Below are 18,134 nucleotides of genomic sequence, written 5' to 3'. Positions count from 1 at the left end.
GACATGTACATGGGTACCTTGGTCGTGTAGTGTATCTTGTAGACCAGGCCCATTGCAGGTTGCTGTACTCTGTCGTCTACTCTAAGCCATCCTAGGTTGTCAAAGTGGGCAGGGGTGAGGTGGGTTCTAAGAGTAAGGTCAAGCAGTAGTCTGACCAGTTTGTTTTGTGATATTTGTAATTTTGTTTTTAGCGCCTTTGAGGTGCTTTGGTACCATGAGGTGCAAGCATAGTCGTAGTACCCTTGAATGAGTGCTCCTGCCAGAGTCTTCAGGGTATTCTTGTTTACCAGAGAGGAGATCCGGTACAAGAATCGAGTTCGTTGGTTGACTTTTTTTATTACATTGGATGCCATTTTGTCACAGGAGAGATTAGCCTCTAGGTCGAAATGTCTAGTATATTTGTAGATCTGGTACGTCATAAATGTCTAGATGTAACAGTACTGTCTATCTGTATGTCATGTTATGATGAATTGAAAATGGGGGACCCTGATGCAAGCCATTCTGAAGAAGGTGTGTTCACACCGAAACGTCATGATTACAGGCTGCCAATACATTTGGAAAAACCTGGACATTGTTTCCCTATTTTTATGGACCCTGATGTAAACAAGACGAAAGTTGTGTATGTCGTAAACAAGGAGAGAGAGAGAGAGAGAGAGAGAGAGAGAGAGAGAGAGAGAGAGAGAGAGAGAGAGAGAGAGAGAGAGCGAGCGAGAGAGCCCCCCCCCCTCATCCGCATGCACAGTAGTGCAAAACAAGGTCCACGCCACGAAGCCCCACCCACGCACAGTCAAACCTAGTCCACGCCACGAAGCCCCGCCTCAAACCTAGTCCAAGCTAATTTATGCAAATTACATTTCGTCAGCTTGTGACTGCAACTTGTTCCTGTTTGCGGACGACTCAGCCCTGCTGGTCTCTGACAAGAACAAGTTACAGGTTGAAAAAACCCTCAGCTCTGAACTAGGCAAAATCTGCATATGGCTCGCTGATCATTACACATGGGCAAAACAGAGTCCATTCTCTTCGATTCAAATAACAAACTCAGCAAGACCGACGGCTTCTCAGTTACAGTGGGTGACAATATTGTCACAAGGAAAGAAGAAATTACCTACCTGGGTTCCATCCTAGAGGCAAATCTTTCCTGTGACAAAATGGCACCCAATGTAATAAAAAAAAGTCAACCAACAAACTAGATTCTTGTACCAGATCTCCTCACTGGTAAACAAGAATACCCTGAAGACTCTGGCAGGAGCACTCATTCAAGGGTACTACGACTATGCTTGCACCTCATGGTACCAAAGCACCTCAAAGGCGCTAAAAACAAAATTACAAACATCTCAAAACAAACTGGTCAGACTACTGCTTGACCTTACTCCTAGAACCCACCTCACCCCTGCCCACTTTGACAACCTAGGATGGCTTAGAGTAGACGACAGAGTACAGCAACTTGCAATGGGCCTGGTCTACAAGATACACTACACGACCAAGGTACCCATGTACATGTCAAAATACTTCCCAAAGGTCAGTGAATACCACAATCACAACACCAGAGGGAGATCCACAAATCATGTTAAACCCAGATACGGCTCAAACAAGGGACTAAACACGTTTTGCAATTATGCCACATCAATGTGGAACACCCTACCCAAAGCTGTAAAGGAATGTGAATCACTACCCATCTTTCAAAAACACTCTCAAAGAACACCTACGGGAGACTGCAATTCGAAACTGGCCCCTGTAAATGTCCTAACACAACCCCCTCCAATGTACAGTAAATGACCAAGTATGGTTGTCAATATTCCAATGTACAGTTTTGCTTGTACAGTTGTACAGTGTCACCCCCCCCCCCCCCAACCTCCTCCAATGTACAGTTTCTACGTCAAATGTATATACTCTCTTTTCTGGACTCTTTTCGTATCACAAACAGTACTGTATTTGCAAATCTGGTATGTCATAATAAATGTATAGATGTAGCAGTACTGTCTATCTGCATGTCATGTATGTCATATATGTTATGATGAATTGAAAATGGGGGACCCTGATGTAAACAAGACGAAAGTCTTTCTCTGGTCTGCATCCCCTTAACAATTGTATGTATTGAGCTGTACTGTACCCATTCTGTAATCTGTTAATAAAGTTTTCAATCAATCAAGCCACGAAGCCCCGCCCAGACGTTGGGCTCTGTGGCTCTGCAGATATACCCTACTCGTGGGGGCTGGTAGATTTTTGCATGTGAATAGTCGAGAAGTCTGCGCGTTGAGAGGTACGCCCACACTGTGTTTATAAGCACTGAGCCCAGGTAACATTCGACTTTTCAGCTGAATCGACCATGCGATCAGTTGAAAATATGTCTGGTTTAACGGTGGAGAGCGAAGTAGCAGAGGAACTCAGAAAGATACAAGCTTTCGATTGTAATTGCCAGAAACGGCGAAAGGAAAATTCCGAACGACCTGCCTTGTCTTGTTCAAAAAAACTGTCGGCTGAGTTAATCTACCAAAACAGATTGGACACCGCGTCGTTGACACCAAAAGAAAGGGACATGTGTCTGTTGTCGATTATTGGAACGTGCCAAAATGTTTCAGAGATGACTCAAAATACCAAGAAAGTCAACGGCGTACGCGTGGCTTCACGGACAGCATACAGATTCCACGACGTTGTCGTCTGTCGTCCAACGTTCTGTTTTATTTATGGGTAAGTGTATTTATGATTGTATATTGTAATGTAACCACAATCGGATCTACAGGACAGAAAAGTAGCGATGTTAATTTCAAACGTAATTCAAGTATTAACATCATGAACATGTCACAACGGCATGTAGAATGTATATTATCACCAATACCACGTTAGTTTAGCAATAGGTTAAAAGTGTCCAGATAGTTTAACTTTTCGATTTGGCCATTCTACCCGTGAGGGCGTCCATTTTGGATATTTTGGGAATTGTAGTCTTTTTGCGGCCATTTTGTAATGCACATAGCTAGCGTTGGAATTCTTAAAAACTACACTTCCTGAAGGGATCTATCGGGTTCATAGTTCTGTATGAATTTCTTTAATAACTCTTATTATTCGGTATAATAACACAAAAGGTAAAGTTTTTGACAAATATTGAAAGGCTTTCAAGTTTCTCTTCCCTATTGTTAACATGTAGGAACAATTCGATTTTAGAAATTAGTTTCAAAACGGTTGCACTGGTGAAAATAAAGTATTTGTACTGCTTTACATGCTGCTATGATGCCTGAATTTCCCCAAGGGGATCAATAAAGGAATATCTTATCTTATATCAGTTTAGGAATGAACTGAGTGACGGTATTCTATATTCAAAAATTGAATTTGTTTAGGATCAGCGATGGGCTTCTCAAAATCCTTTTCAAACACTACAAGACGGATGGCCTGACACCACGTGAGAGGAAGAAACAGCCACGGACCCACAAGCGTCAGGTAATTATCTATATTCTATTGTAGTAGTGTTTATTAGATAGTGTTACTTTACTACAACACCTGCTCCACTACCAACTGTCTCTCTCTCTCACATTACTACACTTGCTCATCTGTCTGTCTGTGTCTCTCTCTCTCACACATATTTTAAATGTGTTGTTTATTCTATTACAGCTTCGATGCCAGCAGTCCTGGCATGGTGACGGTGAAATTACACCGTGATGATGCTGAACCACACACGCTCACTCATGGTCACTTTACACAATGTAAGGTCACTTAAAAAAAATAAAACAATAACGGGAGTGGTTCTTGTATAGTAAATAGATGTAAAGCTTTTGTAAAACTCATGTACATATACCTGATATGTCTCACTCTTATTACTTGTATTATTGCACAAATGTCGCATTCTCATCCTATTGGATTCTTATGATTGTATTATGCACAATCGTTGCGGGCAAGACCCTAGTAGTATATAGTATAGTTTAGATTATAGTAAGTATAGCATAATGACAGAGTTGAAACTGTATATTGTATTAGCATGTCTATTTTTATCATGCACATCTTATGACTTATTACCTGTTTTTTATATCTTATTAGTATTATTGCACAATCGATGCGGGCATGACCACCCACATTTCACTGTATGCCCCGGTATGTATGTGACGAATAAACCTCTTGAATTGATTTGATATCTCTGTCTGCTGATTTGTCATGACATGATAATATTTCTATTACATACTATCATACTGCTACTATTATTATTACTACTACAATACAAAGTGTTTGATTTTGTATCTGTTCTGTCATGACAGCATGCCTGTCACAGCACTTAATTATGTTAATACTATTCAGGGAGAGGTGTGGCTGGGAAGTATTGTTTACGCCCAGCAGAAACTCGGTGTAGGTGTTAAAATGTGGCTCACCTTTGAGAGCAGTTTTCCCTGCTTCAGTCTGAGAAATTTGAAAGCTTACATTCTGTACTTTCACAATCTGGAAAATGAAAATGGAGACATGTGGGCACAATCGCTGGACTCGGTCACAATACAATGTACAATGCAGAGTAGAAAAGTAACTGAGTTACAATATACTATACAGTACAATGCAGAAATGGGATGAGGTACAATTTACAGTAATGAGTTATGGGTTGTAGTGCAAATTCTTTGCCAATAAATATAAAGTGTGTTTAGGTGTTCTAAAGTGGGTGCAGCAGTGAGTTGTTTGTTTAAAGTGAGTGTGTGCGTGTGGATGTGTGTGCTGTGAGTGCATTTGATGGTTGTTACGATTGTTCATTGTATGCAGGAATCGGATGGATTGTGACATGGTCCGATTCACCCAGTGGTGCGCGGGGGACGGCATGAAAGGAGTTGTTCACCGTGGTGTAACAGTAATCCAAAGTGTTCCCATCTCTGGTTGGGCATTAATAAACTGTTTGTATTTGGGGAGTTCGTGGGTGAGGTTACCTTTGTTAAAGTCACCAAGGACAATAACTAAGGAGTCTGGGTTTGTTCGATCTACACCCCGTTGTGCCTTGCATAATCATAATAGTTAAAAGTCAACCAATTTTATATGAACAGGGTTATCTTGAACCTTTAGACTGTTTAACAACTTGATCAGAACAACGGTCTAAAGAATGGGCCAGACTAGTAAAACTACTCCCCAACACTGGCTACAAGTCAAGTTTGAGAAATGATAAGGGATAATTAACATTTCTCATTGTTTTCCCTTAAATAATGGAAGCAGGAGAAAAATAAGTTAATCTTTTTTTAATAATTTGTCTCATACTGTAATCAATATTTGGAAATTACAGAAGAATAAAGCGATGAACACAATAAGCACAAAGAACATACGTTTACATCAAAAGTGTTTTAAATATGAACCATTATCCAAAAACAGGACTTGGGAGAATAAAGCTGAAATTAGTGGACTAATGGTTCTTGTCGTCGTTGATACACAACAGTTGAACACGGACAGTGCATGAATATTAAGAGGCTCACTCCAAAAGGCAACATGTAGTCAAACTTCTGTCCGATCTCTTAGAGAGAGGATGTTATTCCCAAAACCATCAACCATTCATCAGGCTGCAAAGGAGGGAAATAGTTGGAGGGAGAGTGGACAATCCAGAGATAAGACATTATTGTCACCATTCAGTCAAAACATATGATCACATTGTGAGGTTATAAATATGTTCCAAATCACAACATTTCTGTCTGAACATTCATGAATGACATGAAGGCAAGAGTAAGTGCCCTGATCAGCTTTGACAGCATTTCACGCTGTCTGCGACTGTCAAGAAAAGTAGCGTTTTCCATAATCATCATTGAAACAACCATCTGCATCCAAAATTCTTCTTTTACAGCTCAGGCAAGCCAGGCATGGGAAAGCGAGCGGCAAAGGTCTCCACCTCAGTCTTGAGGTCAGCTATGCGCTGCTTGTACTTCTCTCCCTGGGCCAGGGCCTCCTTGAAGTCCTTCAGAGTGGCCTTAGTTTCCAAGTTCTGCTGGATTTCCACTGCCAACTCGACGCCTGATGGACAGCGGAGCAGGGAGGGGGTTGGAAAAGATGAGATTATCTATACAAATCAAAATGTCTGTGCCCCCACCCTTGCCATGCATGGACTACAAGTGTTGAACATACACCAACAGTTCTTTTGAAGAAAGCACACTGCGCTCACCCAGTTTGTATTATTAGAAAATGTCTTTGGTGTCGCAGTCCAGGAGATAAAAGGTCTGCACAATACTGCTCAGGCTTTCCTTTTTAAGTTTAAAATAAATGTGCTATAGATAACATTCAGCCACTAGATGTCACACTAGAGTGCCAGCATGTCATTTATCCAATCAGGTGCTTTCCAGGTACGGAAATGGGAAGTATGGAGGGGATACACGTCTGCAACATGTAAACAATAACATTAATTTTGGAACTGCAAACATTCTTTAAATTATAAATTCATTAATCAATATGTTTTTTTGGGGAAAAGCAATACTTTTATTCCGCACCTTTCTAAAATGATTATTCTACATAATGTTATCTACTGTGTTGCACATTAAATAAAACTTCACAAAAAAATAAATAAAGCCTTCTTCAGTGTGCCAGGGAGCCAAAATATTTATGCTATTCATGTTTTATCTGAATTGATTATCAGTTTATTGAATTAAACGGATTATATTGAAAAGGAAGTTAGCCTGAATGCAGAACTTTATCTCTTATGTATACACCCAACATTAAACATGCATTTAGTTGGCCATCTACAAGATGCCAGACTAGATATTGGTCGTGACGAACTGCTCATACTGCATGACAACATCTGCTGCATGAAAACCAGTGCCACACATTTCAGAGGAGTTCAAAGGACCAGTCCAGATCAGTAAAAGTATGTTTGCGTGTTTTTTCCCCCTCGGATCAGCTGGAAAGTAGCGCGGAAGAAAGTTGGTGTGTTCGTGTGCGTCTTTCCATTGGTTAACATTATTAGGCGAACAAGAAAACAATGAACATTTTCAGCCTATTGTATATGCTGTGTTACAAACATACTGTATCATTCATGGTTGGTTTTGTTTCAGTGACACCTGTAGGTAAGGGGAGGAGAGGAGGGGAGAAACAGCCGAGTGCAGAGTGCGCGTTAATTTGTTCTGTCGGCTTGTTCATGCCTTTACAAGCTTCAACGTTGTATTTATCATCTAAATGTGGCAATCCAAGCTTGATATGCAAAGTTAAATGAATGACCTTCTGTGTTAAGACTGTTAGTAAGCCAGTGTAAAGTAAAGATATTGAGCATACATTTGTAAAAATGTGCAACCCTAGTTTCACCTATAGTGTCATATGAGACGTATTCGTCGTATGGCTGGATGTACCGAGCCGTGACATCCATACCGTGAAGTCGCAGGACGGATACACATACCGTTACACCCCTATTCTAATACTTGTGTGCTTTTCTAAACCTGTATATGATGAGCAGACCTTTCTCCTCCTTCTCTATATATGGTTTCAACTTGACAACATCAGTCAAGTTTTGTTTCCTGTTGCAGTGTTTGCCAACAGTAAAGCTGTCAGGAAATAAACTGGGGCTCAAGATGTTCCCTAGCAACACAATGGACCTCATCTCAAACCCAGCCCTGTTTTCTTGATCCTCCAAACATAACTCACTTTCCTCAGACAAGTTTGTCCAAGGAAAGCGCCAGTTGCGATTGGAGGATCAAGAAAACAAGGCTGGGTTTGAGATGAGGTCCATTCCACTAAAAAACAAATTACAAACATCTCAAAACAAGCTAGTCAGACTACTACTTGACCTGACTCCTAGAACCCACCTCACCCCTGCCCACTTTGACAACCTAGGATGGCTTAGAGTAGACGACAGAGTACAGCAACTTGCAATGGGCCTGGTCTACAAGATACACTACGCGACCAAGGTACCCATGTACATGTCAAAATACTTCCCAAAGGTCAGTGAATACCACGATCACAACACCAGAGGGAGCTCCACAAATCATGTAAAACCCAGATTCGGCTCAAACAAGGGACTAAACACGTTTCGCAATTATGCCACATCAATGTGGAACGCCCTACCTAAAGCTGTAAAGGAATGTGAATCACTACCCACTTTCAAAAACACTCTCAAAAAACACCTACGTGAGACTGCAATTCGAAACTGGCCCCTACAAATGTCCTAACCTAGTTGTACAGTAAATGACCAAGTAAGGCTTTGTCAGTATTCCAATGTACAGTGTAAAATGTGTGTGTGTCCCCTACCCCCCCCCCCCCCCACTGTACAGCCCTCACCCAACCCGAAACAAGACGAAAGTCTTTCTCTGGTCTGCATCCCCTTAACAATTGTATGTATTGAGCTGTACTGTACTGTACCCATTCTGCAATCTGTTAATAAACTTTTCAATCAATCAAACCACTGAACAGTCTATAGACAAGTCTGTTAAAAGGTTTACCTCTGTGGATAAACTCTGCCACCTTCTTGAAGTCGTCCTCCAGCAGACCTCTGGAGGTCAGAGCAGGGGTGCCTAGCCTGATACCGCTGGGCCGCAGAGCACTCTTATCACCTGCAGAGGTGCAATGAAGTGTATACTTCATTAAAACAGGAGAACACTCCATCACCTGCACAATAAGAGAGCACTCTTACTGCCTGCAAAGGGCGCAATGAAGTGTGTACTTTATTATACAACGGCATGCAAATTTCTCGATTCTGATTGGCTGAAACAGTCAATTTACACGTATGTATTTTTCATAATTCCACGCTCTTGGTCCCAGGACCTGCCCACAACCGAATTACTATCACGGCTTTTTAGGAAAAAACAAGATGGCGGACAATAATCTTTAACAAATGGATATGTTGATAGCGTCATAACGACTAAATATAAACCGATTCTGTCACGGCGAATGTCTTAGTTCTTTAAACAATGTTGGATGATGTAATTGATGGGTCATGAGTCATTGTGGAACAAAATAAAAATCGCGTGGATTGATTGATTGATTAATTTGCAATTATTATTATTTTTTCTTCTTTCTATAGAAGCAACTGGGAAGTGAGCTGTTTTAAGTGAGGGTGGACTGAATGGATAGGTTGATAGCGTCATAACGATTAATTATACAACGGCATGCAAATTTCTCGATTCTGATTGGCTGAAACAGTCAATTTACACGTATGTATTCTTCACAATTCCACGCTCCTGGTCCCAGGACCCGCCCACAACCGAATTACAATCACTCCGCTGTGCGGATTTTTAGGAAAAAACAAGATGGCGGACAATAATCTTTAACAAATGGATATGTTGATAGCGTCATAACGACTAAATATAAACCGATTCTGTCACGGCGAATGTCTTAGTTCTTTAAACAATGTTGGATGATGTAATTGATGGGTCATGAGTCATTGTGGAACAAAATAAAAATCGCGTGGATTGATTGATTGATTAATTTGCAATTATTATTATTTTTTCTTCTTTCTATAGAAGCAACTGGGAAGTGCGCTGTTTTAAGTGAGGGTGGACTGAATGGATATGTTGATAGCGTCATAACGATTAATTATACAACGGCATGCAAATTTCTCGATTCTGATTGGCTGAAACAGTCAATTTACACGTATGTATTCTTCACAATTCCACGCTCCTGGTCCCAGGACCCGCCCACAACCGAATTACAATCACTCCGCTGTGCGGATTTTTAGGAAAAAACAAAATGGCGGACAATAATCTTTAACAAATGGATATGTTGATAGCGTCATAACGACTAAATATAAACCGATTCTGTCATGGCGAATGTCTTAGTTCTTTAAAACAATGTTGGATGATGTAATTGATGGGTCATGAGTCATTGTGGAACAAAATAAAAATCGCGCGGATTGATTGATTGATTTGCATTTTTTTTTCTCTTTTCTTTCTTCCCCTTTCTTGCCCCTGACTGCAGAGCTCACTCTCTCACACTGTCTGGCACACTCACTCGGTCGCATACACACCCACACACACACACACACACTCCTGTCTGCAACGGCGGAGGAGAGTCAGACTGAGAGACATAGAAGCAGCTGGGTGCTGCGCTGTTTTAAGTGAGCATGGCCTATTGAATTGATTGATTGATTGATTGCTAATTTTATTACTGTCCGCCTGGTTTCCAACTGGTTAAGGTTAGGGCCTCTTTCGAAGTTGGTTAAGGTTAGAGTTTGTCTTTAGAGCAGGGCGATAGACCACCAGGCCTGGTTCCAAACTCCTTCCAAACCAACTTTGAAAGAGGGCCTAAACTTAACCAGTTGGAAACAAGGCGGACAGTAATAAAATTAGCAATCAATCAATTCAATAACCCACGCTCACTTAAAACAGCGTACCTCCCAGCTGCTTCTATAGAAAGTAGGTTTAAAAAATAAAATAAAAAAATAGAGTGAAGAAAACTTTTTTTTCCCTATAGGGCAAAGAAAACGTTTTTTTAATTTGTTTTACCTACTTTCTATAGAAGCATCCAAGAATGAAGTTCTATAGAAAGTAGGTTAAAAACTAAAAGTTGGATGTGTTAGTTGGTTGGATGTCTTAGTTGAAAGACAGTTGGATGTGTTAGTTCGTTGGATGTCTAGGTGAAAGACAGTTGGATGTGTTAGTTCGTTGGATGTCTTAGTTGAGACAGTTGGATGTGTTAGTTTGCTGGATGTCTTACTGAGAACAGTTGGATGCACTTCCAAGCTGCTTCCACATGGAGGCAACTTCTCTTTTTTGTTGTTGTGGGAACTACTTTTTGTGGCGGATGGTTCTCAATAAATCTTCGATTAATTGTATAGCAATAAGGTTGGATGAATGTGGCAGTTGTATAAAAGCATTACACCACTTGCAGTCGTGATTTGTGAAAAATAAACCATGCCTAGGGGCAGGGATGATGTCGGGGGTGTGGGGATTCGACTCACGCTCACGGCAATGAATCGGCTCTTATGAACGAGTCGCTCATGACCGACCCATCACTAGCGTCTGACTATTTCGCGCGTGCAGCATTGGAGGTTATGCCAGCCAAGATGAAGAGGACATCGTTCGGCAGATGGACTGAAGATGAAAGTTGTTGCATGTTAGACAGTTCAGTCAGGCTAGCCATCCCGGCTAAAGACAGGGACAGCTAGTTAGCTTTAGCTACGTTATAATATTGAGTGCTAACGTGTGGTTCAGTCGGGATATAGCCATGATGATGTCGGCTAGTAGCTAGCTTAGCTAAAGGCTAACTAGCGTTAGCTAACCTAGAGACAGCGCGTGCAGCATTGTTATGCCAAGATGAAGAGGATGGTTGTTCGGCAGATGAACTTCGTCAACTCCACGCGGTTGTCTCCATCCTCTTGGACGTTTGGTGAGTTTTTAATGCACTCTATTCTATTCCCGCCGTGGATATCTCTCTCTCTCTCTCGGGAGCCAACGGGCCGACTAGCTGTTGTAGTACTAGTAGCTAACGGTGTGTGGCCTGGTGTCAGTCAGTGGGACGTGTATTGCCTTCTTTTTCCCTTCTCTCTTCGTATGAGAAGAGGAAAACACAGCGGCTGTCTGAAGTGTTGGCCTGTATTGCTTTTCTCACGTTGTACAGTTTTTCAGTGGTAGCCGCATAGCTTGCTTCTGCGTTAGCTAATGGTTAGCGATAGCCGGGTTGAGCTAACTGTTAGCCAGTTAGCTGTTTAGCTACGACGTTAGCTGCCGGCTGCGCTCGGCTGGGAACGTTAGTTTGATGCTATCAGTTAGCCTAGAGTTAGCTGTTAGCTTGTGCTACGACCATTGACATTAGCCGTGAGAATAGCAGGGGGCCCTGGCACTCTGACTACGACATCTTTGACAGAAGATGTAGTCGGGCCTGCACCATGACAAGGCTCCGGCCATAGCTTCTTTTTGTCCCGCCAGCGAGAGGCCTTTCGTCAACGTGGAGACCTGTGTTGCGGCCTTTCGCCCTGCGTTCCTTGGTGCAGGTAAGATGTCCATTGGACATTACCCCACTCTTCCTTCCTTCCCCTCCCGAATGTTTAGTTAAAGGGGAACTATTTTACTATTTCTTTCACTATTTGGGCACTTTTACACAATTCCTGTGAGTCTATGGAACACCTCTGTAATATATATATTTTTTTTTATTCATTGTTTTGTATTTCTAATCAAGTCCTCAAAAACAGCATTTTTCTACCTCAAGATTTCGAGCTGTTTTGCAGCCGCAGCTGCAGGTGCCACCTAAACCACTGTGTGGCCGGCGCCGTCTGCTGAACATTAACATGCAGCAGTGACTATATGACATCACATATAGGCACATTTTCAAACGACTCAGTTCAGTGAGGGTGAATATTGTGAGAGGAGAATTGGAAGAATGCGCCAATATGAGAATTTTGAGACATAGATCATATTAATATAAGTTCACATAGCTAGGAAACAATGCTAAACACTCAAAAAGGCCATTTATAAGATAGTTCCCCTTTAATAACGATGTTTTTTTCCAGGCAAAACATATGTTACTTCACAACATTTGGAGATACGACATGTGCTGTGTGTGAATTGTCTTGGTCGTTTGTGTAGCTTGGGTAGCGTTGGCCAAAGCTGTGTGTGGCCTGGTGTCAGTACCTGGCTACTCTATTTGCAGTTAGCCTATTTAGCTGATGTCGGCCATTGGCTCCTTGCTACTTTGTTTTCTCTGGTATAGACCCTCTTCTCTTTGGATTTAAGTTTTGATCTTTGTCCTTTTGGATCTATGTATATTCATGTTGCCTTTGTGAAGTTATCTTTTCCTTCCGTTTTGTTCTTCCATTAAAAGTTGAATATCCTTTAGGGGCTCATCTTTGCTTATCTCTCTCTCATACATGCTCTCTCTCTAACACACACACACGACACACAGACATGCTCTCTGTCTCTAACACACAAGCTCTCTCTCTCTCTCTCTCTCTCTCTAACACACACAGTCTGCCTATGGCGGCCTTTCTCGATGGCTAGGCTGTGCTCGCTGAGTCTGTACCTAGTCAAGGATCTTCAGTCACAGTTCTCAGGTATTCTGCCATTGTGTACTCTCTGTTTAGGGCCAAATAGCATTTCAATTTCTTTCCAATGTGTGTCTCTCTCTCTCTCTGTACACTGTATATTGACTGTAGAACGGGAGCTCTCTCTCGCTCTCTCTCTCGCACAGGGCCTCGCATTTCTCTAACGACCACCCCTAGGCATGGTTTATTTTTCACAAACCACTCCTGCGCGTGATGTAATGCTTAAATATAAACCGATTCTGTCACGGTGAATGTCTTAGTTGCTTAAACAATGTTGGATGATGTAATTGATGGGTCATGAGTCATTGTGGAACAAAATAAAAATCGTGTGGATTGATTGATTGATTAATTTGCATTTTTTTTCTTCTTTTTTACCTACTTTCAAGCAGCTGGGAGGTGCGCTGTTTTAAGTGAGCATGGCCTATTGAATTGATTGATTGATTGCTAATTTTATTACTGTCCGCCTGGTTTCCAACTGGTTAAGGTTAGGGCCTCTTTCGAGGTTGGTTAAGGTTAGAGTTTGTCTTTAGAGCAGGGCGATAGACCACCAGCCCTGGTTCCAAATTCTAACCGTAACCAACTTCGAAAGAGGGCCTAAACTTAACCAGTTGGAAACAAGGCGGACAGTAATACAATTAGCAATTAATCAATTCAATAACCCACGCTCACTTAAAACAGCGCACCTCCCAGCTGCTTCTATAGAAAGTAGGTTTAAAAAAATAATAAAAATAAAAATGTTTCCCATAGGGCAAAGAAAACTTTTAAAAATTTGTTTTACCTACTTTCTATAGAAGCATATAAGAATGAAGTTCTATAGAAAGTAGGTTAAAAACTAAAGAAAAGTTGGATGTGTTAGTTGGTTGGATGTCTAGGTGAAAGACAGTTGGATGTGTTAGTTGGTTGGATGTCTTAGTTGAAAGACAGTTGGGTGTGTTAGTTTGTTGGATGTCTTAGTTGAGAGACAGTTGGATGTGTTAGTTTGCTGGATGTGCAGTTGGATGCACTTCCGAGCTGCTTCCACATGGAGGCAACTTCTCTTTTTTGTTGTTGTGGGAACTACTTTTTCTGGCGGATGGTTCTCTCAATAAATCTTCGATTAATGTGTGTTTATTGTATAGCAATAAGGTTGGATGAATGTGCCAGTTGTATAAAAGCATTACAACACTTGTAGTTGTGGTTTGTGAAAAATAAACCATGCCTAGGGGGGTCTAACGACCACCCCTAGTCATGGTTTATTTTTCACAAACCACTCCTGCGCGTGATGTAATGCTTAATTAAAATAGTGCAGTAGGAATGCAATCTTAACACCTAGACATTTATATGTGTACTCACAAGGACTAGACTAGCAAAGTACAAGATAACACAATATATTATACACAGGAAATGCTCATGTACGCAAACACATGTTGGCGTTTCCAGTGATGCTGGCGTCGGCAGCCTTTTGAAACAGCTCCAACATGGCTAGTTCCATTTTTGCTTTAAATAAGATGTTTGGGGTTCTCTTTTTTTTTTTAACTTCATTTTTTAGCGTTTATCGCTTTTTCTGGTCAAGCATGACCGACAGAAACAGGTTGAATGGGATGTAGAGTAGGGGAAGACACTCTGAGAAAATACGGCGGGTCCGGGAATCGAACTTGTGTACCCCAGATCCGTGACGAGCACGGTTGTCCCCGACGCAGAAATAGCGCCGAGATACGCGGTGAGCTACGAGAGCTCCCCTTGGGGTTCTCTTTTATGTAAATCCTTTGACCATTAGATGACCTGGAGCACTTGTTTTCGTATTTATCTTTTTCATCCCTTGCTTTATTCCTTTTTTTATTCCTACAGCCGTGCTGTACTGTGACGTCATTTCCCCTGAGGGACAATAAAGTTCTTGTTATTGAATCACGTTACCTGGGCAAGTGTTCTTATTGCAGGCGATGGAGCAGGCTTCCAGAACCTTCTCAGCTCGTGCTCCATCGCTTCCTTTACTACGCAGGTCCACCAGGATCAGGTGGGTGTCAGAACCGCCTACACAACAGCACACAGAAGAACATGACAGATCAGAACCGCCTACACAACACACAAAGAACATGACAGATCAGAAACGCCTACACAACAACACACAGAAGAACATGACAGATCAGAACTGCCTACACAACAACACACAAAGAACATGACAGATCAGAACCGCCTACACAACATAGGGCTGGGCGATATGGAAAAAAATCATATCGCGATAACGATATGATTATTTTATTTCTCGATATCGATAATTATCGAATTGTTATAAGTATAAAAAAAATAAAAAAATAAAAATAAACTTTTTTCGTTTTTTTTTTTTTTTAACAACAGATGTATGTTTATTTTGCAGCAATTCTTTGTCATTGCCGCCATCTTTAGTGTTACATCCCCTCACACTCCAGTTCTCAGGCTGCAGCTGGTTTAAAAGCTAAAGTAAACCGGCTTCTCTGCTGGCTGTGGCTCCAGAGGAGTTGAACAGTTCTGGCTCTGCTAGTTTATTTTCGATCTTTTGGCGCTTTTTTGGTGGACAAACCACCGCACATGTGCACTGTGACTCGTGACTGGAGTCTAGTTCTGCTAGCACACATAGCCTACTGTGTACAGACGGTTTCAAAATGTATTTTAAATTAGAAAGCAAACAACAACAACAAATCTGAATTAGGTCAGTATTGTCATTTGGACAAGCAAAGCCATTACTTTAAGTTGCAGGCAAGAAAGACAAGTCTGTCCACTGTCTCTGGTTTTAAAACTGCCCTGTTGCAGGTATAAAAAAAAAAAAAAAAAAACGATTTTTCGATATTTTTTTTATTTCGATATTCGATATCGATTATTAAAATATATCGCGATATTTATCGTTATCGTTATATCGCCCAGCCCTCACAACACACAAAGAACATGACAGATCAGAAACGCCTACACAACAACACACAGAAGAACATGACAGATCAGACGGGATGGGTTAATCGCAGATACGCATTGTATGCATGGTTCGCATGTGTGCCAAATGATGACCTCGGAGCAGGTCTATACATTATTATTATTATTATTATAACTGCCTACACAACACACAAAGAACATGACAGATCAGAACTGCCTACACAAGAACACACACAGGAGAAAATGACAGATCAGAACCACCTACACAACAACACACAAAAGAACATGACAGATCAGAAACACCTACACAGGAACACACAAAGAACATGGCAGATAAGAACCACATACTCAACAACACACAAATAGGAGAACATGACAGATTAGAACTGTAAATGTATACCACTTTTCTCAATAAAGTTAATTAACATTTCCCCATGTGAGTCTTCATTAGATAATGATTGCTGATTGTACATTTTCTCATTAGAAATGTCAAGTCAATTGTCATTTGCTCAAGTCATTGCCAATTGTTGTTATCGACATATCAGTGCCAAGTAAGCTGGTGCTTTGCTTGTAAGGCGTTTTACAGAGAGGTAGGGGTCTCTCTTGTGAGGTGCTTTACAGAGAGGTAGGGGTCTCTCTTGTGAGGTGCTTTACAGAGAGGTAGGGGTCTCTCTTATGAGGCGTTTTACAGAGAGGTAGGGGTCTCTCTTGTGAGGTGTTTTCCAGAGATAAGGGTGTCTCTTGTAAGGTGTTTTCCAGAGATAAGGGTGTTTCTTGTAAGGTGATTTACAGAGAGGTAGGAGTCTCTCTTGTGAGGTGCTTTACAGAGAGGTAGGGGTCTCTTGTGAGGTGTTTTACAGAGAGATAGGAGTCTCTCTTGTGAGGTGTTTTACAGAGAGGTAGGGGTCTCTCTTGTGAGGTGCTTTACAGAGAGGTAGGAGTCTCTTGTGAGGTGCTTTACAGAGAGATAGGGGTCTCTCTTGTGAGGTGCTTTACAGAGAGGTAGGGGTCTCTTGTGAGGTGTTTTACAGAGAGATAGGAGTCTCTCTTGTGAGGTGTTTTACAGAGAGGTAGGGGTCTCTCTTGTGAGGTGCTTTACAGAGAGGTAGGGGTCTCTCTTGTGAGGTGTTTTACAGAGAGGTAGGGGTCTCTCTTGTGAGGTGCTTTACAGAGAGGTAGGGGTCTCTCTTGTGAGGTGCTTTACAGAGAGGTAGGGGTCTCTTGTGAGGCGTTTTACAGAGAGATAGGAGTCTCTTGTGAGGTGTTTTACAGAGAGGTAGGGGTCTCTCTTGTAAGGTGTTTTACAGAGAGATAGGGGTCTCTCTTGTGAGGTGTTTTACAGAGAGATAGGGGTCTCTCTTGTGAGGTGCTTTACAGAGAGGTAGGGGTCTCTTGTGAGGTGTTTTACAGAGAGATAGGAGTCTCTCTTGTGAGGTGTTTTACAGAGAGGTAGGGGTCTCTCTTGTGAGGTGCTTTACAGAGAGGTAGGGGTCTCTCTTGTGAGGTGTTTTACAGAGAGGTAGGGGTCTCTCTTGTGAGGTGCTTTACAGAGAGGTAGGGGTCTCTCTTGTGAGGTGCTTTACAGAGAGGTAGGGGTCTCTTGTGAGGCGTTTTACAGAGAGATAGGAGTCTCTTGTGAGGTGTTTTACAGAGAGGTAGGGGTCTCTCTTGTAAGGTGTTTTACAGAGAGATAGGGGTCTCTCTTGTGAGGTGTTTTACAGAGAGATAGGGGTCTCTCTTGTGAGGTGCTTTACAGAGAGGTAGGAGTCTCTCTTGTGAGGTGTTTTACAGAGAGGTAGGGGTCTCTCTTGTGAGGTGCTTTACAGAGAGGTAGGAGTCTCTCTTGTGAGGTGCTTTACAGAGAGGTAGGGGTCTCTCTTATGAGGCGTTTTACAGAGAGGTAGGGGTCTCTCTTGTGAGGTGTTTTACAGAGATAAGGGTGTCTCTTGTAAGGTGTTTTCCAGAGATAAGGGTGTTTCTTGTAAGGTGATTTACAGAGAGGTAGGAGTCTCTCTTGTGAGGTGCTTTACAGAGAGGTAGGGGTCTCTTGTGAGGCGTTTTACAGAGAGATAGGAGTCTCTCTTGTGAGGTGTTTTACAGAGAGGTAGGGGTCTCTCTTGTGAGGTGCTTTACAGAGAGGTAGGGGTCTCTCTTGTGAGGTGCTTTACAGAGAGGTAGGGGTCTCTCTTGTGAGGTGCTTTACACAGAGGTAGGGGTCTCTTGTGAGGCGTTTTACAGAGAGGTAGGGGTCTCTTGTGAGGCGTTTTACAGAGAGATAGGAGTCTCTTGTGAGGTGTTTTACAAAGAGGTAGGGGTCTCTCTTGTAAGGTGTTTTACAGAGAGATAGGGGTCTCTCTTG

The 18,134-nt window shown here is 41.9% G+C and overlaps 1 protein-coding gene and 1 long non-coding RNA gene across 2 annotated transcripts in view; one reads left to right on the top strand and one right to left on the bottom strand.

The window, feature by feature from the left end:
• Window positions 1-2,247: 2,247 nt before the first annotated feature.
• On the top strand, window positions 2,248-4,113 carry LOC311240194. The gene is made up of 3 exons (XR_014620477.1): window positions 2,248-2,688; window positions 3,333-3,432; window positions 3,604-4,113. It is a non-coding gene; the product is annotated as an uncharacterized lncRNA (long non-coding RNA).
• A 1,095-nt stretch (window positions 4,114-5,208) lies between these two features.
• The window catches only part of shmt1 (serine hydroxymethyltransferase 1 (soluble)), a 59,394-nt gene continuing 46,468 nt past the window's right edge, over window positions 5,209-18,134 (bottom strand). The window contains exons 10-12 of the mRNA XM_084329860.1: window positions 14,789-14,905; window positions 8,361-8,471; window positions 5,209-5,952 (exon numbers count right to left, since the gene is read on the bottom strand). Of these exons, the coding sequence (XP_084185986.1) occupies window positions 5,780-5,952; window positions 8,361-8,471; window positions 14,789-14,905 (401 nt within the window). The 3' untranslated portion in view covers window positions 5,209-5,779. The remainder of the gene's footprint in view (window positions 5,953-8,360; window positions 8,472-14,788; window positions 14,906-18,134) is intronic.

Source organism: Notolepis coatsorum, assembly GCF_963971535.1.
Source record: "Notolepis coatsorum genome assembly, chromosome: 14".
NCBI classification, from domain to species: domain Eukaryota; kingdom Metazoa; phylum Chordata; class Actinopteri; order Aulopiformes; family Paralepididae; genus Notolepis; species Notolepis coatsorum.
The sequence above is the reverse complement of the archived record's forward strand: the minus strand, read 5'-3'. Positions and strand labels throughout refer to the sequence as shown.